The sequence below is a fragment of the Dreissena polymorpha genome, chromosome 12 (assembly GCF_020536995.1).
Source record: "Dreissena polymorpha isolate Duluth1 chromosome 12, UMN_Dpol_1.0, whole genome shotgun sequence".
NCBI lineage: Eukaryota > Metazoa > Mollusca > Bivalvia > Myida > Dreissenidae > Dreissena > Dreissena polymorpha.
The window spans coordinates 72,773,970-72,799,351 of NC_068366.1; the positions used below are offsets into that span (position 1 = coordinate 72,773,970).

At 34.2% G+C, this 25,382-nt stretch overlaps 2 protein-coding genes across 2 annotated transcripts in view; both read right to left on the minus strand.

Moving 5' to 3' along the window:
- Window positions 1-18,315, minus strand: part of LOC127853473 (zinc finger protein GLI4-like) — a 111,763-nt gene extending 93,448 nt beyond the window's left edge. Inside the window, exon 1 of the mRNA XM_052388021.1 lies at window positions 17,891-18,315. The gene's annotated coding sequence lies outside the window, so the exon portion shown is untranslated. The remainder of the gene's footprint in view (window positions 1-17,890) is intronic.
- A 3,293-nt stretch (window positions 18,316-21,608) lies between these two features.
- The window catches only part of LOC127852846 (xylulose kinase-like), a 35,537-nt gene continuing 31,763 nt past the window's right edge, over window positions 21,609-25,382 (minus strand). The window contains 3 exon segments of the mRNA XM_052386859.1: window positions 21,609-22,774; window positions 23,238-23,335; window positions 24,270-24,357. Of these exon segments, the coding sequence (XP_052242819.1) occupies window positions 22,697-22,774; window positions 23,238-23,335; window positions 24,270-24,357 (264 nt within the window). The 3' untranslated portion in view covers window positions 21,609-22,696.

The following is a 25,382-nucleotide window of genomic DNA, read 5'->3' on the forward strand; positions in this document are numbered from 1 at the left end:
CTCAACTCTAAAGTCTCTGACTAAAATGATTACATGGTGGTTTGGCAACATCATGACTCTCAAATCCTCGACTACAAGTAAGATGCAATTGTGTGGCTATAATGTGACTCTAAAACCCTTAACTACATGTAAGATTTAATTGTATGGCTACAGCAGGACTCTTTACTCTCTTACTACAAGTAATATGTGATGGTATGGCTATAGCTTACCGGGTAAGTCTAAATTATCAATACTACCAGCTAGATGTAATTGTTGACTCTGCAGCCCACAGCTTGACTCCCAAGCCTATAATAATATGCTTAATGTGGTAATATGCCTATAGCTTGATTTTCAACTACTATGATTTTGTGCGGGCATAGTTATACCAAAGCTCTCAAGTCCTTAACTACAAGTAAGATGTAATTTAATGCGGATAGCTCAACTCTCATGTCACAAAACTACAAGCAAGATGTTATTGTATGGCTATAGCTTAACTCTCAACTCACATAACAACAAGCAAGATGAAATTGTATGGCTATAGCTAAACTCTTAACTCACAAAACTACAAGTAATATGTAATTGTATGGCTAAAGCTTAACTTTCAAGAAAAAAACTACAAGCAAGATGTAATTGTATGGCTTAAGCTTAACTATCAACTCACAAAACTACATGTAAGATGTTATTGTATGGCTATAGCTTAACTTTCAACTCACAAAACTACAAGCAAGATGTAATTGTATGGCTATAGCTTAACTCTCAACTCACAAAACTACAAGTAAGATGTAATTGTATGGCTATAGCTTAACTTTCAACTCACAAAACTACAAGCAAGATGTTATTGTATGGCTATAGCTTTACTTTCAACTCACAAAACTACAAGCAAAATGTAATTGTATGGCTATAGTTTAACTCTCAACTCACAAAACTACAAGCAAGATGTAATTGTATGGTTATAGCTTAACTTTCAACTCACAAAACTACAAGCGAGATATAATTGTATGGCTATAGGTTAACTCTCAACTCACAAAACTACAAGCAAGATGTAATTGTATGGCTATAGCTTAACTTGAAAGTAACAAAATTACCAGTAAAATTTTGATTGTTTGGCTATAACTTGACTTAAAATTCTCTAAAATCAAGTTAGATGCAATAGTTTGGCTAAAACATGAGTCTTAAAAATCATGCTACAATTATTATAGTATGGCTCTAAAGAATATAAATACAAATAAAATGTTGTTTGACTGTAGCTTAACTGGAAGCATGGCTCAAGCATGAATCAATGCAACACTACAATTATCATGCAGTTGTATGGTTATATCAGGAATCCAAAACATCTAACTACAAGTAAGATTTGGCTGTTTGGCTAATGATTGACTCTCAAATCTCTCACTAGAAGTTAGAAGAGTTTGTATGGCTATAGCATGAATCAAAACCTTCAAAAAACTAGAGCTTTGTCACAGACGTGACGTATACCCCCACGTGCCGCATTGACACAGACTATTTTGCATGCTGACTTCACAAAACAAGAGAATCTAATTTATGGCAATTTATAAGAATTATTAAGCCATTATCATTTATAGCCATTTTGACCTTTGAACTCTTGAATTCTTCCACACGACACGCCATCCTATGACTGTGAACAAATTAATGTACAGTATCATTTTAAAATCTCACAATGAATGACATAGTTATGGTCCAGACAAGATCATTTATTGCCATTTTTGACCTTTGAACTCAAAGTGTGACCGTGACCTTGGAGATATCAACGTAATTCTTTAGCGCGACACACCGTCCAATGATGGTGAACACAATGTGCCAAATGATTTTCAAATCTCACAATGAAAAAAAATAGGTATGGCCCAGACAAATTCATTTATGGCCATTTTTGACCTTTGAACTCAAAGTGTGAACTTGACCTTAAAATCTCACAATAAACGACATAGTTATGGCCCGGACAAGCTCATTTATTTTAAAATCTCACAATAAACGACATAGTTATGGCCCGGACAAGCTCATTTATGGCCATTTTTGACATTTGAACTCAAAAAGTGATCTTGACCGTGGAGATTTTGAATTAAATTCTTTCGCGCGACACACCGTCCAATGATGGTGAACACATGTGCCAAATGATTTTCAAATCTCACAATGAAAAAAAAAATAGGTATGGCCTGGACATTAAATTCATTTATGGCCATCTTTGACATTTGAACTCAAAGTGTGACCTTGACCTTGGAGATATCGACGCAATTCTTTCGCGCGACACACTGTCCAATGATGGTGCCAAATGATTTTTAATTCTCACAATGAACAGCTAAGTTATGACCCGGACAAGCTCATTCATGGCCATTTTTGACCTTTAAACTTTAAGTTTGACCTTGAAGATATTGACAGTATGTCTTTCGCGCAACACACCGTCTAATGATGGTGAACAAATGTGCCAAATGATTTTAAAATCTCACAATAAACGACATAGTTATGGCCCGGACAAGCTCATTTATGGCCATTTTTGCCCTTTGAACTAAAAAAGTGACCTTGACCTTGGAGATATTGACGTAATTCTTTCGCACACACCGTCCAATGATGGTGAACACATGTGCCAAATGATTTTCAAATCTCACAATGGAAAAAAATAGGTATGGCCCGGACAAATTCATTTATGGCCATTTTTGACCTTTGAACTCAAAGTGTGACCTTGACCTTGGAGATATTGACGCAATTCTTTCGCGCGTCACACTGTCCGAATGATGGTGAACAAATGCGCCAAATGATTTTTAATTCTCACAATTAACAGCATAGTTATGCCCTGGACAATCTCATTTATGGCCATTTTTGACCTTTGAACTTTAAGTGTGACCTTGACCTTGAAGATATCGACGTAATTCTTTCGCGCAACACACTGTCTAATGATGGTGAACAAATGTGCCAAATGATTTTAAAATCTTACAATGAATGACATAGTTATGGCCCGGACAAGCTCATTTATGATCTTTGAACTCAAAGTGTGACCTTGACCTTGGAGATATTGACGTAATTCTTTTGCGAGACACACTGTCCAATGATGGTTAACAAATTTTACAAATGATTTCAAAATCTCACCATAAATTACAAAGTTATGGCCTGGACAAGCATTTGACCTTCAAACTCCAAGTGTGACCTTGACATTGGAGATATCAACATACTTTTTTCACACGACACACCGTCCCATGATGGTGAACAAATGTACCAAGTCATTTTAAAATCTAACGACAAATGACACAGTTATGGTCCGGACAAACTTTCGGTTTAAAACACACTAAGTGACCCCGTGACCTAGTTTATGACCTGGCATGACCCATATTCAAACTTGACCTAGACATCATCTAGATACAACTTGTGACCAAGTTTGGTGAAGATCGGATGAAATTTCGGGACAGACCGACAGACAGACCGACAACTTAGTGACTCCTATATAGCCCCCATTACCAGTAATGGGGGTATAACAAGTAATGTGCAGCTGTATGACTTAAGCTTGACTCTTGAGTCTCAAACAACCGGTAAGAGATGCTTGTATGGTTAAAGTGTCAGACTCTTAATTATTCAACAACAATTAAGATTTGGCTATATGGCTATAACTTCACACTTAAGTCTCAGCTTAAACGTCACATAAAGTCTCTAACTACAAGCTAAATGGGTCTTTAGGCTATTGCTAGACTATGAATTCTCAAAGTAACAGAAAAATGTGGCTATATGGCCATTGCTTTCCCTGTAAGTCTCTTTCTAAAGGAAAGATGTGGTTTATGGATATTTCTTGACTCTTCAGTCACTATCTAAAGGAAAGATTGGCTTCAATCAAATTTTTTGACTCTTAAATCTCCATCTAAAGGAAAGATATGTCTTCATGGAAATTGCTTTCCCCATAAGTCTCTATCTAAAAAACAGATTGTCTTCAATGATATTGTTTGACTCTTAAATCTCCATCTAAAGGAAAAGATGTGTCTTCATTGAAATTGCTTGCCTCTAATTCTCCATCTAAAGGAAAGATGTGTCTTCATGGAAATTGCTTGCCTCTAATTCTCCATCTAAAGGAAAGATGTGGCTTCATGGATATTGCTTGCCTCATAATTCTCCACCTAAAGGAAAGATGTAGCTTTATGGACATTGCTTGCCTCTTAATTCTCCATGTAAAGAAACGATGTAGCTGTATGGACATTGCTTGCCTCTTAATTCTCCATGTAAAGGAACGATGTAGCTTTATGGCCATTGCTTGTCTCTTAAGTCACTATCTAAAGGAAAAATGTCTCTTCATGGACATTGCTTGCCTCCAAAGTCTCTATATAAAGGAAAGATGTAGCTTTATGGACATTGCTAGCCTCTTTTGTCTCTATCTAAAGGAAAGATGTGGCTTCATGGACATTGCTTGCCTCTTAAATCTCCATCTAAAGGAAAGATGTGACATCATGGACATTGCTTGCCTTCTAAGTCTTTATCTAAAAGAAAGATGTGGCTTCATGGATATTGCTTGCCTCTTTAGTCTGTATCTTAAGGGAAGATGTCCCTTCATGGATATTGCTTGCCTCTTAAGTCTGTATCTAAAGGAAAGATGTGATATCATGGACATTGTTTGCCTCTTAAGTCTTTATCTAAAGGAAAGATGAAGCTTCGTGGGCATTGCTTGCCTCTTAAGTCTATATCTAAAGGAAAGATGTGGCTTCATGGACATTGCTTGCCTCTTAAGTCACTACCTAAAGGAAAGATGTAGCTTCTGTGATAATGCTCGCCCCGTAAGTCTATATCTAAAGGAAAGATGTGGCTTCATTGACATTGCTTGACTCTTAAATCTATATCTAAAGGAAAGATATAGCTTCATGGACATAATGTCCATGAAGCTACATCTTTCCTTAATATGATTGCTGGACACATTAGTCTCTATCTTAAAGAAAGATGTAGCTTCACGGACATTGTTTGCTGATTAAGTCTCAAACTAAAGGAAATGTGTAGCTTTAAAGATCTTGCATGACTTTTTAGGTGTAAAACTTAAGGACTGATGCAGCATTATGGTTATTGCTTGACTCTTAAGTCAAAATAAAGGAAAGTTTAGGCTTTATGGCTATTGATAGACTCTTAAGTTCCACACTAAAGGAAAGACTATACTCTAAGGCAATTAAGAGTCAAACTTAAAAAGTGTATGGCTATAGCTTGACTTTTAAGTATAAACTACAAGTAAGATGCAGCTGTATAAATATGAAAGGTACAAGTAACATGTGGTTTACAGTATGTCTCTAAAGACTTTTAACTACAAGTAAGATGTGGTTATATGTCTATAGCTTGGCTCTGAAGCCTCTTATATACATATACAATGTGGTTGTATGGGTATGGCTTGAGTTTCAGGTCTCCAACTACAAGTAAGATATTGTAAGAATATTACTACACATCCTTTTTTCAGGTAAGATGCAGCTGTGTGGGTTTAGCTTTACTTACAAGTCTTTAACTACAAGTTATATGCAATTTATAGCTTGGTCAAGTAACTACCAGTATTTTAAATGGGCATTTTCAATCCTCAAAATGTTTACTTGAAGATAGAGCTAGTAGACAAGTTCTCTTATATTGAGAACATTTACATGCTTATAAGGCCCATTAATGAAAGTATTATTTTAAACATTAAAACCAGTCCTTTCTGTTCATAATGATCACGCCTCATGGTTTGATGTACATTAGCATAATGTTCAAGCTCATAGCCATCACAGTACATTCATGTTATTTTTACCGTAATTGCCTTATAAATCATTTCAACTTTGATTATCAAAGTGACTAGCCCTGTCAAATGTATTTTACATCAAGACACAGACTGTTGTAACATAAAACCATCAATTATACTCCATAAACACATTCATATATGGAGCTTAGTAATTACAAAACATTGCCCATTTTGTCACCAAAAATCTTGGATTGGTCTTGGGGGCTAGAGAAAATCTTATTGCTTTACCATATTATCAAATTACTTTTGAAAAGACTTTTAATGACAGCTATCGTTTATTCAAAATATTCTGTCTACAGAGCAATTTGGAATTTTAACAGCACATAGTGCTTAGCCACACAATAATCTAAGGTTAAATACAGACATTAAAGTTTCTAAAAGTGAAATCTGGAATATATTTGGTTGGTAAATGAACTGCTTACAGATAAATACAGCAAAGTGCATGAATTCATTAATTGCATACTCTTCATAATACCAAAGAAGGTATGATGCTACATTATTGTAACATACACATTATATTATAATTTTTACAGCAGACAACACTTTTTCCATAATCAAATATCATGCATGCAGCAAAAAGAAAAGAAATGGATCAACTTTGCAATCATTATGAAACATTTTTTTATTCTATACTTTTTTATTAAGATTTCTTTAAATAAATATGGAGAATGACAAACAATATTTTTAAACCTAACAAGCAAATTTGTTGAATTAACATCCTCTTGCCAAAAAAATTACATCATACTGAAACAACAAAGGGCAATAACTCTTACTTAAGAAAGTGAAGGGTTATGGTCCTAGTGCATAGCACTTCTTCTCATTGATATCTATACACCCATGAAGTTTTATGTTGAAATCTTATAAAGAATCTGAGATATAGCCTTGAAAAGTTTGTGACAGAGGAACAATGCAAATAGTATCACCCCATGGGTGCAAAAAGGTACCAAGTGACATTGAAACAAGAAGGCACATGGTACCTTTTTGCACCAATAGAGCATTATATTCCTCTGCCTTCAGCGCGGGATCAAAATTTATACCATAATTCTACACATGTATATTAGATTTAAGTGATTCCTATAAAAACTACCAGCTAAAGCTTTCAAAAATAAGTTACACCCAGGAAAATATTCCCACCTAGGGTTAAATACTTTTTAATGATTGGAACCCATCAGCCTATTTCAGACCCAGCATCCTGCACACATAACATATGTTTTATATTTCCCGGGCTTTAAACACTGAGGTGGTAAGGAATTACCCTGAAACTAAATAGCATTTCTACAAAAAATTTCCTTGAAGCCAATTCATAATTCTCAACTGATTTAAGTGGGTACACCCCCACGAGTTAGTAACAACGTTCTTCCATCTTGTGGGCGATATAGGCTGAGGCACAAGCATATGTGCAAATATTATAGTCTTTGAAGTCATATTAGTATGGGAGAAAATAATAATTAAATGTGATCACCATATGTAGCCACTGCATGCTGCAGTTACCGTAAACCTGAACTTAGTGATACTCATTAATTCTGGACAGCATATCTGATACATATAAAATAACAATTTTCAGGTATAAAATACTTTCAAGAACTATTATTGATTCATATTACTTAAGGTAAACTGCATAATTAATAAATTAATTGCAATTAACTAAAACATGTTGCTAACATATTTGCATACAGGCAATTAACAATCAATTTACGCTCCTACCTAGTTATGTATTACTGCTTCTTCATACAGGTTTATCTTAAATTAAGTATTCATGGTTTTATAAAGACTTGTATCTTATTGTTCTTTAGGTCAAAATAATAAAAAGTTATCAAAGTTATTATATAAACATATCTGTAACAGTAAGTGATTTACAAATTCTACAATAACATCAACAAAGGTTAATAAGCTGTTAAAAAACTCAAAAATCCATTCCTTGTCAAAATGCAAATTTAATGTGGCGCCAAAACTAAAATATACTGCCATAGAGTTACCAACTGATAGGCTCAAGTTAACTGAAGGAGGCAGGCCTACCCATTCCATTTGCTGAAATATATGCTTTTGGTCTGTAATATTATCACCAGGTCTGAGTGTTTTCACTCCACATTGACAGGTCAGGTTACATTCCACTGAATGTTTTTTCTCTCACCCAGAAACAGTGCAGTGAGTCACCCCCTTTAAAACCACAGTTTTGCATGTGAACCCCATCACAAGATGGATGTATCTTTAACTATTGCAAATGCTTAATTAAACACTCAACTCTTAATTTATCATTTACAAAGGTGGAGGAAGGCCAAGGAAATCTAAGAAAATTATATTGAAACATGCACTATGAAATTAAGTATACATTTATGTTTTGGTTATTTTAATGGCATTGTAAATACATGCCCTATTTCCATTACAATCATTATATTGTTTTCCATTTGATGCATACAAAATTGATCAATCCTTAGACATTTTCTCAGGGACCATACATAAACATATTTCTATAATTATCTTGACATGTCATTATGTGAATTCAGCTATATAAATCTGATGTAATGCATGCAAATCACAGACTTGGATAGCACACATTTTGGCAGGTGCAATAGTGAAAAAAGCTTCTGTTGGAAAACTTGATCAATCACAGATCGTTCCAGGGGTAAAAGGAAGAATTATATGTCTGCACTCGAGCCTTTGGTAGACTTACTGTGATACCAGATATAGGTGTTGGCAAGTGTGTTAAATAATTTCCAAGACTTTGTATAATTGTTACCAGGACTTATGATAAAAATTGTTAACTTAATGATTTAAAATGCATCATTGTTTTAAGCAAACAAATGTAACAAATTTGAAGTGAAACAGTGGAAAGTGCCCAACAAACTATTGGTCCATATAATTTTGTATAATTATAAAAAAAATCAATATATTGCTGCCCAGCAATTTAATTGCTGGAATTTCCAGTCCAGATTTCTATGATCATTTTGCTGGATCCTTCAATGAGCAACAACCAGATCAATAATTTATATATCTTTTGCTTTAAATGAAACAACAGCTATTTAATTACACAATTAGAGAATTTCAGAAGGCTGGCATTGCAGTCAACCAGCTGCCAGGAATCTCATTCATCCTTAACAAATGCTGGCACTAGTTCCAGACACTGGAAAGCTTGATCGGATCCAAACACACTTGACATGCTGTCTGATACTTACTGTTGCTGGCTCCTTCAAGATCTCAAGGAAACAGGGGAACTTAGGAATTGAGATCATCATTTGTAAGAAAAGAATGATTGTATTGAACGCGTTTTACCCAATATTCATGTGATACAATGTTTATTTTATTTAAAAAAATTCCGTCATAATAGCCTTCAATAAGTTAAATGAGTCATGACATGAGACTGGACTTTGTAATGTATATTACATGTGAAAAATGCAAAAAAACAATATATATATTGTAGGTATATATATTTGATCTTACATGAATTTGCCATCTATACATATCTGACCAGTTAAAATCATGAATTTGCCCTTCTATATATATATATATATGACCAGTTAAAATCTGTTAAATACGAAAGAGGTTAACAAGAGTATATGAACAGGTCACCATATTTTTATACGGATAGTGCTTGCTAAATATGGACTGAACATGCAAAACATCGACATGTGACGTCAACGTCACAGCTAAGTTGCACTGTCAGGAAGAACTTCATTGTATTGTGATGTTGACACTGGTGATTGTTAAAAGCTAAACAAATATTTGTTGTACAAAAGATTGTTAATAACCTGACAGTATGGGATCCTGAGCCTATCAATTTTCTTCAACATCTTAGAAAAGCTCACATGGACAAACAAAAATGCAAAAAGCAGTAGGTATGGTTCAAGCAAAAGTGGTCATATTGTCTACTTCATAATGGTGGTGCCTGACCAGCCACTTGTTTCTGGGATGGGCTGACAGGCATGAAGATACACTTGCCTTTCTGTTGGTGCCCAGGGCATTGCATTGCCTGGCTTGTGAGCCATTTTGATAAATAGGAATGGGCTGATAAATTACTAATAAAAGAAATGAATAAACAGATGGATTGATACATGAATGCATACAATAACTTATGTTAAGTATGAGTGAATAAATAAATAAACAAGGGCTGTTTGAAAAACATGCATGTCCCCCAAATGGACTTTCAGTTGTAGTATCAGCCATTGTGTGAATACGTTTTTTGGAACTGTGACCTTGACCTTTGACCTAGCGACCTGAAAATCATTAGGGGTCATCTGCGAGTCATGATCAATGTACCTATGAAGTTTCATGATCCTAGGCATAGGCGTTCTTGAGTTATCATCTGGAAACCATTTTTCTAAGTATGAGTCACCCTGACCTTGACCTTTGACCTAGTGACCTGAAAATCAATAGGGGTCATCTGCGAGTCATGATCAATTTACCTATGAAGTTTCATGATCCTAGGCATAAGCGTTCTTGAGTTATCATCCAGAAACCATTTTACTATTTCTGGTCACCATGACCTTGAGCTTTGACATAGTGACCTGAAAATCGATAGGGGTCATCTGCGAGTCATGATCAATGTACCTATGAAGTTTCATGATCCTAGGCATAAGCATTCTTGAGTTACCATCCCAAAACCATTTTACTATTTCGGGTCACCGTGACCTTGACCTTTGATCTAGTGACCTGAAAATCAATTGGGGTCATCTGCAAGTCATACTCAATGAACCTATGAAGTTTCATGATCCTAGGCATAAGTGTTCTTGAGTTACCATGATCGGAAACCATTTTACTACCGTTAATCCATGAATATAATACGCCCTTGTGTATTATACGCACCCCCCGAGTTTGGTCAAAATTTATCGGTAAAAATTGAAAATCCGAGTAAAATGCGCACTAAAAAAATCAGTGTCCAAAATTGGCCATTTCCGAAAAAAATTGTCAATATATTTTTGTGCTGTGAAAATAGCAAATCAATTTGGTGTTGTCAACTATCTGTTTCACATTAAAACCCCGGTACATTTTTTTTTGTATATTGATCGGGATGTGTTATAGTGCTGTTGTCATGACAGTTGCATAATAAATATTTCTGTCTATTGTTTATATTACCATTGATTGTTACTGATAAAACGCGGGCCCCTTGGTGACATCGGGGTCAAGCAGTCATAATTGCAAAAGAAAGAAGCAGAGACGCTGTTTTTTTGTTTTCACATTTAATTCGCTTTGACAATATTCAGGACAATAATAATTATAATAATAATAAAGTAATAAGAAGACAAAAGGGTTACTTCCCTTTTTTATAGTTGTCCAGATGAATTACTTTTCCGAATTGTTACAAACTCGATACTTTAATTAAACTTAAAATACAATTAAATGGCTCGTGTTTTTCATGATCTCTTTAATTAAAATACGCTGCTGTCTTTAAGGCTAGTTTGGGAGTAAAAAACAAATTAATTATTATCACCTTTCAATTTAATTTGGCAATCGGCAGAGGGTGTAATAGACTCTATTAGCATCATAAAACTAATTATTTAATTACCACTCTTTACTTCAGATATGGTAAATATGCGGTAGAAAGAAAAATAGTGGTCAGCTAAGAAATATTTATTTACGGGAATTGTCAGTTGTTTTTTTTCATTTGCTAATCTCTTTATACGACTTAGTGTCCAGTTGTTAATTTGTAGGCAGATGACGATATTAACTGTGTATTCAAAGTATACAGTGTCTGCGCATGAATGACCCAATATTATCCGATAGCTCCTTCCGTTCTCATGTTTCATTCGACAACGTCATTTCATGTGTAAGCCAGCTCAATGTGGATTGGCCAGCTACCATGCGCACTTCAATAACAATAAGGTCAAGCAATGTCTCATAATCGGGTATAGACCGGGTTTCGTTTACTGTTTGAATTGCAAACACTTTCATTAAAACAAAGAGACAAATATAGAAAACAAGTCCGATATAAATGGCGGATGTTTTCAATGAAATTTTACTAGATTTTTGCATTATGCAAATAAGATGTTTATTGAGCCGAATTCTCAATATTTTCGCAAATGGCTAAAATGGTGAACGACAGAGCGAGCTCTGTTGCACCCCTTTGATGTAATGGTGTAGTTCAAAATGGATGCTGCGGAGCGAATAACAACAATTAAGTTGAAAATTTGCACAGGAAAAAAGTTGTTCGGCTCTAAATTCGTATATTATACGCACCCCCTACTTGAAGAAAAAATCGGCAGGTAAAAAAGTGCGTAATAAATTCGTGGATTAACGGTATTTCCGGTCACTGTGACCTTGACCTTTGGCCTAGTGACCTGAAAATCAATAGGGGTCATCTGCAAGTCATGATCAATGTACCTATGAAGTTTCATGATCCTAGGCCTAAGCGTTCTCGAGTTATCATCCGGAAACCATTTAACTATTTCGGGTCACCGTGACCTTGACCTTTGACCTAGTGACCTGAAAATCAATAGGGGTCATCTGCGAGTCATGATCAATGTACCTATGAAGTTTCATGATCCTAGGCCTAAGCGTTCTTGAGTTATCATCGGAAAACCATCTGGTGGACAGACATACGGAAGGACGGACGTACATATACGGATGGATGGACCAACATGAGCAAAACAACATATCTTCTGCGAAGGGGGGCATAATAATAAATGCAAACTTTCAAATAAATAAATAAAAATAAATTTTAATTTGTGTAAGCAAGTAACACTTAAATAGAAAAAAAAAAGCAATTTAGGGGAAATCTGTTCAATACACAGATATAAATAATCTAGTTCATCACTTTGTAACAAGTATACAAACATTTTCCATTAGTAATAAGATTTTCTACAGCAGCTGAGACTCCTATAATATACAGGGGTGATATTGTAAAACCTATCTTAACAAAGATTTATTTGCTGAACTTCATAGATAGCCTGAATAAAACCGAATAATCAGAGACTTTAGTTTCATGGGAGAAAATTAGTTTGAAAATTGTAAGATAAATATGAATTCACTCCAAGCATCCTGAAATTTTAGGTGATATGGTGATAATTTACTTAGCTTTTGTGCCAAGTGTTATAATGCAACATGCATGCAAGATCAAGATTTATTTAATGTGCACGTAATTGTTATTTATATTTCATAGCACATGAGAAATTTATCAAAATTACGTTCACAATTTTTGGTAAGAGCCTTTAAAACAATGCCACTGTATCTTGAACATAAACAACAACAATATTTTGTTTGAAACCATAATGTGGAAGGAATCAGAAATAGTGATTAAGACAATAATTTGGAAACATTACGTTTTAAAATGACAACCAGTATACAGTTTATGATTTGTATTTGTGTTGCAATGTCAATTTGAATGACAATAATAACAGTCCATAGATCAAGAAGACTTTCCACCAAAAATATTTTTGTAAACTTAAAATGGCATGAACTGTTGAAAATCAGAAATTATAAAAAATAACTGATGACAAAAGATTCACACTGTTTGATATAATATAATTATGATAATAGCAATAGACGTCTATATTTTTTTAATGATTATAGCACCAAAGACATTTATGAGGTCTCATATGTTTTCGACATATTCCAGACCAAAGAACCCTCAAATACTGTTTCCACTGCATGCTTGCAAACTATTTTTCTCGAAATAAATCAAACATATTGCCTAGCAATGTGGCAGATGGTTTTCATTTCCTTTGAAATTTAATATGTTTAATATCAGCTAGGACTCTCTGATATGTAGTGGCGCCCTAATATTTTACTGCTTTGCTTACATAATGTTCCAGAGTTTATATTAGCTTTGTCTATTACTTAAATGCTTTAGGAAATGCTATTTTCTATGCCAGATACATCATTCTTGCATAGGGGGGGTGTTTGAAATTTCTAGAAACTCTATATATCCAGCCAATTTAGACCATGCCAGGAATAGAAGGTGCAACTTGTTAATTTTGATTCTCACTTCCGCCATTAGAATACAAATTATATCTTAATTCAATTTAATCTTATCTTGAGTACTGGTGTTTTCTTAAGGAGTCTGTCAAATGCATCTGGCTATGCTTAGAATGTGGAATATAAAATGTGTTACAGAATATAACAAAGTTGAGTCATGTATTAGAAAAAAACAGGCAATTAACTTATATTTACATGCATTGCATGATATGGATAATGCATCTTTTGCAAGCTGTTAATGTTTGTACACTCCACCTTAATGGGTTAAGGTAAAAATTAAACATTTAAAATGTTTATTGAAGCCGCCATTACATTACAAGAACATTTATCCTGAGAAATAAAATTTAATAACATACATTTTTGACAATTACTGCTGCTAATACGATCTCACTTAATGAGAGCTTGTTGTAAGTTATCTGTGATTGTGTACTTTATTGTACTTTCTTAGTGTACTCTTAAAGTCCTGTTTCAATATATGAAGTTGCGTTTGTATCCATTAAAATTAAATGCTTTTGCAAGCTGTGGTTTGCACAAGAAAAGAACAGTATTAAGTTAAGTTCTGAAAATAGATAAGCAAAAAAGCAATAATTCAGAAAATAACATTGAAAGAGTTATGTTTTTCCCTGCACTTCCTCTCAATGTACTCTATTGATATATGAGTTTAATATTAATCTCTTCAATACTGATGAATATTTGCTTGGAACATGAAAAAGAAATGCAGGCACTTACAGACTAAATACTGAAGAGAGAGTTTATGTACATGTACATGGCATTTTGTCTTACAGCCATCTTTCATAACATGTCGGTTAATTTGAATACCTCAAATGCTTTAAGAGTTAAACAAAAGCAATGAGCAATCACTCCAAAATTGCATGTGGTTCATGCCATTGCTATCCATATGATCTATTGATGTACACAGTTTTATTCAAATACCTTCATTTCTAAGGGAGTTATACTCTGAACAAAAATTTACCAAAGGGCAATAACTACGTGCATCCTGAATGAGTTATAATTTTGTAACACTAACATAATATAATTATGAAATGATATTTGAATCCTTCAATACTTTCAGAGTTCTTCCCCACAGCAAAGCATGACCAATTGATGGACAGAAGAACAGACTACACAAAAATGATATGCCTCCATTTGAGGGCATAAACAAAAAAGAATTAACACAACTTGCTTCTTCAAAAACAACAAAAACATGCTAGACTTCAATTTCTATAAGACAGAGAGTCACCGTGGGTCATTTTTAAACATTCAAAAAAACAGAAGCTATAAAAAGTCATTGCAGCAAATACAGCTAATACATTTAAACATATGATTAAGCAGTTTGCACAAAAATGGATTGGTAACTTAGCAAATAGGATTGACTTCATAGGATGAAATGTCAATACAGATTCATAATTATTAGTTTGTACAGTGATGAGATCAGACTTTCTACCAGGGTTGTTCCAAATCAAGATACAATTATTCAAAGTGAAAAGCAAATTTGCACACTAAATTCCTAATTTCCTTAAAGGACCACAATGACCGGAAGGGTAGAATTAAACACCTGACCCTACTACTTGCACAATGCATGTAAAATGTCAATGACAAAAGAAAACACAGGAAAAACACTTGTTCTCCTCATGTGGGTGTTCATAAATTTAAAATGTTATGTTATAAACTTGGTTCAATTATACATCTCAAACATTAATTACAATTGATAATTTCAGTATTCATAATACTGATTTAGAACCTGCCTCGTGAAAAAATCTGTGATAATAAGTCAAGACTTTTCAGCTATTTTAATTTATACATTTTATTTAAGCCATTGACATGTTTCCAAAACATTATATTATTACTGAGAAAAAAGGCTGTAACTTAGATTTAAATTCTCTTAATGCAAACAGAAATATATATGTGAATAGTTAAATTATATATTTTCCTTAAAAGAATTCTTAACTATTTCATTCAGATATAAATTTAAGTTAGTGTGTGCAACACAAGTTTCTTTCTAATACAGACTATTGAGCAAAAAAGCAGAAATTACACGTTGTTTAATAATTTGCACTTTTTTTAGACCAACAGATCAATTAATGTTTTCTTCCAACAAAAAAATGGCATGGTTGGTCTATCAAACTATATTGACAATGGCCTTATGACAAAGCATATGGCATATCACATGACAGAGGTACCATTATCTGTGATGTGATTGTCTCGTACAATATGTGGAAGTTATCAAGATATCCAAAGGACAGATCAGAGCAATCTGTGTGGCAATGTAATTGCATGATTTGGTGTATATTTGCCATATGTTATGAACAATATAGAGCATAATATTTTTATTCAATTAAATGGCTTTTTTGTGTATGTTGTTGCCTTAATTACTGTAATTAAATAAAACTCTTTAGCAGTTATAGTATTTTATTAACTAATGCAGTTTAAACTTAATTTAGTTTTTGATTGTCCTTAACTTAAATCATTAGTTTTAAAATGAGACTTGTTTGATTTTCTTTAAAGTTGATTCATTGTCCCAGTAAACAATTGCATCAATCAGATTAATAGTATGAACCTATTTGAGCCGTGTTTTGTGACAAGGGGGTTCAATGCATGTGCCTTGAAGTGTTTCCGCTTTTATGATATTTTTCGTTCCATGAAAGTTTCTTCTTAGAAAAATCAAGTTTAGGCAGAAAGTGTTGTCACTGATTAGCCTGTGCTGACTGCACAGGCTAATCTGGGATGACACTGTACCCACATACATTAAACTCCTTTTTCAAAGAGTGGCGCTAATTTTATTTCAACCAAGTACAAATGTATTGTACACAGAAATGATGCTTTTAATAATTTCTCCACTTGGTTCCCACTAACCCAAACAAATTATGAAAAAGCGTGGCACGAACATTATTCTTCGAACACACTTAAATCCACACAATGAAGCAACATTTGTATAAAATATATATATTAAAAATACAATTAAATTTACATTAATATTTCATAAACTTTAACTTTTAGCCAAATACTTCAATATTTCAATATTTTACACATGATTTAAATATGACTGCAAAAATGTTTAAAAAAAAAGTTGAATCACTTTTCATATTGTTAATGTTTGAATAAAGGACATTAGATACTGCCATTTAAATCACAGATACTTACAGTTAAGAAAGTGCAAATTATGACATATATTTTTGGTTGATACACATTAAAAAACATAATGCTTATAATTATGTCACAATTTTCTAAAAAATCATCACCATTCCTAAATTAAAATGCAGAAATTAGCTTTCAAAGCTGAACAATGACATTAAAAAATCAAAATGAAGTGTTATTCTGATTGTGTTTCTTAACACTTTATTCAGTACTTATAATAGATCCTTGTTCTGATAAAACATAGAGTGTAAAGTGCAGTCTGCACAGGCTAATCAAGGACCACACTTTCCACTTAAATAACATGTTTGTTTAAAAGGAAGTCTCTTAAACGAAAATCCTGTCTAGGCAGAAAGTGTTTTCAATGAATAATCTCAAAAACTTTTTAGTCTCATGCGCCACTTATAATGCATTAAAAGACTGATGCATACTTAAATAGACCTATACTCAATTCAATTATCAATAAGTATTTGTTTTACATGACTTGAAATGATTAATGTTCAGCAGTATAAAAATATTCAAATTACTTGAGTACATGAAAATCAATATAATTTCATAGAATTTAAAGTAAGCATTTCTTATCTTCTTGTTAATATTTTAAAAAGTGAGCATGGTTAAAACTATTATTTTCCATGAATTTTTCTTCTGACCTTGATGTTTAAAGGCCATTATAAATTAATTTTTAATTAAAATTTATACTAAGTCTTGTTAAAATAATATTAAATATAAATATTTGGGCAATCAATGTCTGATTTGGTCTTTTTGCAAATCATAGTCCTGAATTGCTTATTATAAATACCAACTTTCTATAACAGTGACACATTTTTTAGGAAGGCAGACATATTTATATTGAACAATTTAATGTATTTTTGACTGACTTATATACCTGTTTACAGTCATATATCATGTTAGACATAATATGTATCTCACAGGACATAATCCAGGAAAAATACTCATAGGTAAGGGCAATGTCTGCAGAAAACAATATTTACAGTTGTTTGTACCTAAAAATACAAGCGGTTATTCCACAGTAATACAAGTTTATCATATCAAACATCCTCAGACAACACAGATATTGCATTTAATACATTCGGGCTAAATAATGACATTGCAATTAACAATATTTAAAAAACGTACCTGTACAAATGATTGTGTTTATAGCCTGAACATGTATCTGCAATGTGCCGACACTGTCCAAGTCCCAAATGTCCAAAACTACAATGCTGTATGTTTAGAACACACTTAATCAAAGTTAACCAAGTTGATAAATTGGCTGGCTGAATATATTACAAAAAATGTTCTAATGAAATCCCTGTTAACACATAAAAACTTCCACTTTTCTTCAGCTGTATTGTGCCTGAATAGAGAAGTATAGTAAAGCACATGTAGTATGTTTTTGTGTACAAGGTGTGTAAGTAGTGGAGATCAGTTGGCTCCGCTCGTACAGAAGGTAACATTATACCGCAGTTTGGATACACCTCACTAGCTTTACCAGCCTCAATATATTCACCTGGTAGCAAAAGGGAGGCAAACGCTGCTTACACTGTTATTAGGGACATTGCCTCCCTTTATCGCTGATTTTGTATGATGTTCATTTTGAGACTTTATTACATCAATAAAACTTCGTAAACTAATTATCACACCGGGAGATCAAGATATTAAATATAAAAATTGATATCAAGCTGAACAAAATGGTAATTTTGTATTTAAACACTTCATGCTTAATTTTAATGGTGCAACAGATGGCCATTTTGTGCCAGGTCAGGGTACTTAAGTGATATGTTAGGTATTGTATAAAAAGAAGTCTAAATCAACTGTGCATTGCCAGTAGAGTATTAATAAATTTTACAATTTTACTAACAATATCAAAGATAATAAAAACATATTAACTAGAACTTTGTCCAAAGGAAAAAAGCTCCTCGCTATTTATCACTGAACACAGAAACTAGTGTTGTGTGTCAGACATAATTTCAAATTCATTATCAAGATTCTTAGGCAAGGTAACTTATGATTTTATTTCGGACAATTTTATCAGAATCGTTTTGGCAAGGGTGACACATCTACACTTAGAAAATGCTACTTATTTGTACATATATTTTATTTAAATAAAATATATCAAGTATTCCCTAAATATTTCCATATAACTTACAAATTTAATTAGATTAGAATGCATTGATTGCAAGATCACAAGCAATATCTTAAGTAAGTCATCAATAATGCTCATATGTGATATTGCGCTAATGATATAGTGTACAATAACAAGTAATACATTTGCATATTTTTCACTGCATATCCAAAGACACAATATGTCAAAAGAACATAATTAATAGCCTTGTAAATACCTGTACGTTCATTATATTCCCCCTATTTCACAGTGATAGACTGACCTGGACATCTGCAGTGCAAGTACTGGACACCTGGTGTGGATCAACTTGACCTTGGACAACATGAGCACTACTTTCTTAACAAAGATACTGTCTTAAAATTGTACTCACACATTTATGGACCTTATGGCAATGCTTCACACTGTAGCAGAAATGAACCAGATACAACAAGACTATTGCCAAGCAATATATGTCCCCTAACCGGCTCCACCATTGTCAGAATATTTTTTTATTTGTTGCCATAGCAACCAGAATTTTTAACGTAGTAATAAAATGAAATGACGTGCATAATGTCCATATTGCCATCTATCCATGTTTCAAGTTTCATGAAAATGTATGAAGAACTTCTAAAGTTATCGCAGGATCAAGAAAAGTGTGACAGACAGACAGTCTCACAGACAGACAAATGCACAGAGCGCAAACCACAAGTCCCCTCCGGTGAAACCAGGTAGGGGACAAAAATGGAGGATAAAACTTTTACATTCAAATGTGACATTGAGAAAGCATGACCTGTCTCTCGCCTTCTTCACAGCATTTCAATTCCTTTAATATTTAAGGCAAGTCCATAAAAATCATTGAATTCTATTAGAAATATGCAGCGGGAACAAATTAAGAGGTTCAAACCTGTGTCTTTAAGTACACCCATGAGCTTGAGACTGCATAATTAAGGCATGCATTCTGCAAATTGCCTCAATGTCCTGAACATGTAAGACGAGTTTTATGATACTCCTTCAACATGTATAAGAGATCTAGAGCAGACATAACTATGGAAACTCAATCTTTGACCTTGAAGAACTACCTTAACATTGAGGCTGTTTAACTGAACATGTCCTCTGCACTTTGTCTAAATCCCCTCTACATATAAGGCAAGGTACATAAAACTCTGTCAAAGGGTAAAGAAGATATGGGGCAGACATAAAAGTTTTTAGGACAGACTGACAGACAGACTAAGAAGGGCATACCCCAGCCAAATTGCAGCAATAGATTAACAAAACTGTTATATAGTTATCAGAGTAAAGTAACTTAAGTCTAACTGACTTATTTTCAAAACTTATAGTCATTACAAAGTTTTCGGACGCTTACTTTTTTTTAAATTGTGTACACAAATAAGATACAACAAATATTTTAACAAGAGCACCACATAACGGTTGCCAACGCTCGGCTGGGGGTGCAGTTTTGAATAAATGAAAGCTTGTCAGAATTTTTTTTAGGGGTCACAGTGACCTTGACCTTTAACCTAGTGACCCAAAAATGGGTGTGGCGTGTAGAAGTCATCAAGGTGCATCTACATATGAAGTTTCAAAGTTGTAGGTGGAAGCACTTTGATTTTAGAGCCTATGTTAAAGTTTTATATTAGAGGTCACAGTGACCTTGACCTTTGACCTAGTGACCCAAAAATGGGTGTGGCATGTAGAACTCATCAAGGTGCATCGTCATATGAAGTTTCAAAGTTGTAGGTGGAAGCACTTTGATTTTAGAGCCCATGTTAAAGTTTTATATTAGAGGTCACAATGACCTTGACCTTTGACCTAGTGACCCAAAAATGGGTGTGGCGTGTAAAACTCATCAAGGTGCATCTACATATTAAGTTTCAAAGTTGTAGGTTGAAACACTTTGATTTTAAAGCCAATGTTCAAAACCTTCACAAACCTTGACACGGACGGCGGAAACGACAAGCTGGCTATGACAATACCTCGGGTTTTCTCCGAAAACAGCCAAGCTAAAAATACAAGTGTCCGAAAATTAAGGGAAAAAAAACGGGTCTTCAAAAATTTGGAGACAATAAAAATATTGCATTGACGATCGGATACGGGTATGCAATGTGTGAAGTGTCAATTGTTGAAACGAATACACTTGTAAAATACCATGCCGTATAATAATATAATTTACCTGTATGTATGTTTCAATTGAAACTGGTGGGTGAAACCATTGTCTATTACCGTTATTCATAGTTAAATACCCAATGACCCAAATGTAATGGTCCGTTGCCCTAAGGCATTTCTCTTCCAGGTTTAATTATCTTAACGTAAAAAAGCACCATCAAATTGTCTCCAGATAAGCGAAACAGGGTAGAATTCTGGTTAAATCGCATTGTCAAATAAACTGTCTCCGTGACTTTCACCTTTCATCTCTTGAACTTAAAATGTATTAGCATCTACTAGTATCAGGATATAAGGTTGGACGATCATACCTCAAAGCATTCTGATTGGATGTGGAAACAACTTTAATTATACTAGGCAGCTTCCTTTCTGCCAAGTATCAATCATACCAACTTAGGTGACATTGTTCTCTCCCTGTCCTGGATGAATGAAATATCTACAGACAGACTGACCAAGCATCTGATAAGCCAGATTACTAATAAGTACAATGCCATACCCCTCACTTTCTTCATAGGGGCAAACAATTCTGTCATTTACAGCAGCCTTTGTACTTGAAATGTTCTTATATAAAAATGACACAAATATTTCAAATATTGATTAAACATTTATTAAAAAAGTAAGTTACATTTCTAATTGGTAAGTATATATCAATTATGGCAATTTTGTGCTGTAAATATTCTTAACGATACACATGATAAACAAACTATGTTTGAACAACATTTCATACATGACTAGTATGTCAAATTAACAGTACAACATCCTTTTTTTTTGAGTCACATATGGCACCATATCAATTGGATCCGTCCTAAATAACTGTTTAAATCATGTTTAAGCATACAAACACTGTACTTACTAATCTAAGAGCATTATAACAGTCAATAACTATTCATGGCTAATGTTATATTTGTATATATGTATATCAAACTCTGATAAGTAACTGCATCATAATATTATAATACATAATTCTGATGTTGACCAATACTGCTGGGAAAATCACAACAGTGAAGCATAGGAAAAAATTAAACGTAAACATAACCATGAACATAATTAATAAACACTAAGGAAAAGATCATGAGAGTATTAAGAGTGCTTTCGCCTTGGCCCATTTAAGCTATTAAATGCAGCATTTCTAGCTTTAATGGTCCACACAGGACTTGTAAAAATCTTTGAAGCAACACATTTCACCAATTAATCGATATAATCTTAAATTGAAACAAGAGATGTGTTGTCAGAACATACAATGCCCCCTACTGCGCCCCATTGAAGCCATATATTTGACCTTGACCGTGAAGGATGACCTTGACCTTTCACCACTCAAAATACACATGCATGCCAAATATCAAGTTGCTATCTTCAATATGCAAAAGTTATGACCAAGGTTAATGTTTTGTGACAGACACACAGAATGACAGACAGACAGGCCAAAAACAATATACCCCCGATCATTTGATCATGGGGCATAAAACGACAACAAATTATCTAAACCTTAAGTTAATAAACTCATTTAATTCAACCAAATAATATTGATCCTAGATCTTTCCCTCAACAAATAACTGATTAACAAGAGGATACATGCAATAATGTGATTAACAAAGAACAAGATTTAATGCTGCAACTGCCAAGCTCACATAAGTATCTGGTGAGAACTGCATGGCTGTAGGTGCAATCCAATGTCAGCTCTACTTGTTATGTGACATGAAAAGTTTGGTCACGCGTTCCTCTAACATCTTGTAACGGTCCAGCATTTTGCTGTAAACCTGGAAATATTATGATTATCAATAAGAAAAAGCCCCAAAACATATCTGTATCTTCCATAAATCTTAAATGGTCTTGGGCGTTATTGCAGTCAATTTAAAATCCACTTTGATTAGAAACAATTATTATTTGATAATTTAATTTCTATTTATCTCTATATGGTCAGACTATTGAGACAAGTTTCTGGGAAAACTGGGCTCAATGCATGCGCATAAAGTGTCATCCCAGATCAGCCTGTGCAGTGTACACAGGCTAATCATGGACCACACCTTTTGACTAGACTAGATTTTTGCTTAGAAGAGACTTTCTGTAAACGAAACATTCCATAAAAGAGAGTGCTTCTAGATCAGCATGAAAAGACTGCACAGGCTATTCTGGGACAACACTTTATGCCCAGGCATTCAGCCCGGTTATGCCAGAACAAGGCTGACATCATTAATGATGTTAATGGTACCACAGTGTTACCTGTTGTGAGCCTACGCTGGGCTGACATACACACACAGGCTGGCGTTCAGGGGGAGGGGTGATAACGGCAGAGAAGGAGGTCCCTTCTGGTTGTAAGGCTGCAAAAAAATATGCCCAAACTCCATTAATTTTACCTTGATTTAAACTTAGGGCTTATTGAGATACCTTTGTGTTTATTTCTCATGAATGGTTCCTCAATACTGACATCAATTATGACATTTCCTGGAATGAACCAATACTTGGTGTTTTGAAAAAATACCACTAATTCTCCTATAAAAGGGTAAGAAAGTTGATTTTATCATAAAAATATAATTACACTAATGTATATCAATGACTTTAAGGAATATCATTTTGAAGTAAGTAGCATGTTCCAGGCTTGAAGTAAATTTATATTTCTATTAATGTTTCCTGACATCTTGATGACCAGTATATTAATATGTTTAGACATTCCTGTGTATTTACTGACTGTATAAAACAAGCGAAATTAGTTGAATTATTATCTATGAATAAATAGAGTTCATTGATATCTATTGATATTTACACCCATGAAGTTTCATGTTGACATCTTGTATAGTATCTGAGATATAGCCCTGAAAACTTAAATAATACAAAAACAACATAGGACAATAACTCTTATTTAAGAAAGTGTAGGGTTAATGGCTCTTGTGCATGGCCATTCTCCTCATTGATATCTATACATCCATGATGTTTCATTTTGAAATCTGATATCGCATCTAATATAAAGCCCTGAGAAGTTCCATCATATTAAAATAACAAAGAGCAATAGCTCTTATTTTGGAATTTGATGAAATAGTGTATAGCACATGTATCTGATATATATATTATGATGGCATAAGAAACCAAATGGCATAATTCAATATGAAGCAAAAATAGTCAACCAGTCTTTTATATCTGGTACACTTCAGTGAGCATATACAATGCTTAGGATACTCATATGCTTAAAATAACTTTACAGAATGCAATGACTGTTTTCAATTCCAGACAGTTCTTCGTAGTTCTATGAAGTATTACCATATAAAGCCCTGTAACATCCTCCCAGGGCTGCAGAGTTGGGCACATCTGTCACATACACAGCTGCATTGAACACATCTGCAATCACCTGCAGTAGAGATAGAAAGTCAAGTCACATACACAGCTGCATTGAACACATCTGCAATCACCTGCAGTAGAGATATAGAAAGTCAAGTCACATACACAGCTGCATTGAACACATCTGCAATCATCTGCAGTAGAGATAGAAAGTCAAGTCACATACACAGCTGCATTGAACACATCTGCAATCACCTGCAGTAGAGATAGAAAGTCAAGTCACATACACAGCTGCATTGAACACATCTGCAATCATCTGCAGTAGAGATAGGAAGTCAAGTCACATACACAGCTGCATTGAACACATCTGCAATCACCTGCAGTAGAGATAGAAAGTCAAGTCACATGCACAGCTGCATTGAACACATCTGCAATCACCTGCAGTAGAAATAGGAGGTCAAGTCATGTACACAGCTGCATTGAATACATCTGAAATCACCTGCAGTAGAGATAGGAGGTCAAGTCATGTACACAGCTGCATTGAACACATCTGCAATCACCTGCAGTAGAGATAGGAGGTCAAGTCATGTACACAGCTGCATTGAACAAATCTGAAATCACCTGCAGTAGAGATCGGAAGTCAAGTCATGTACACAGCTGCATCGAACACATCTGCAATCACCTGCAGTAGATATAGAAAGTCAAGTCACATGCACAGCTGCATTGAATACATCAGCAATCACCTGCAGTAGAGATAGAAAGTCAAGTCACATGCACAGCTGCATTGAACATATCAGCAATCACCTGCAGTAGAGATAGAAATTCAAGTCACATGCACAGCTGCGTTGAACACATCTGTCATCACCTGCATTAGAGATAGAAAGTCAGGTCACATGCACAGCTGCATTGAACACATCAGCAATCACCTGCAGTAGAGATAGAAAGTCAAGTCACTTGCACAGCTGCATTGAACACATCTGCAATCACCTGCAGTAGAGGAAGTCAAGTCACATACACAGCTGCATTGAACACGTCTGTAATCACCTGCAGTAGAGATAGAAAGTCAAGTCACATGCACAGCTGCTTTGAACACAT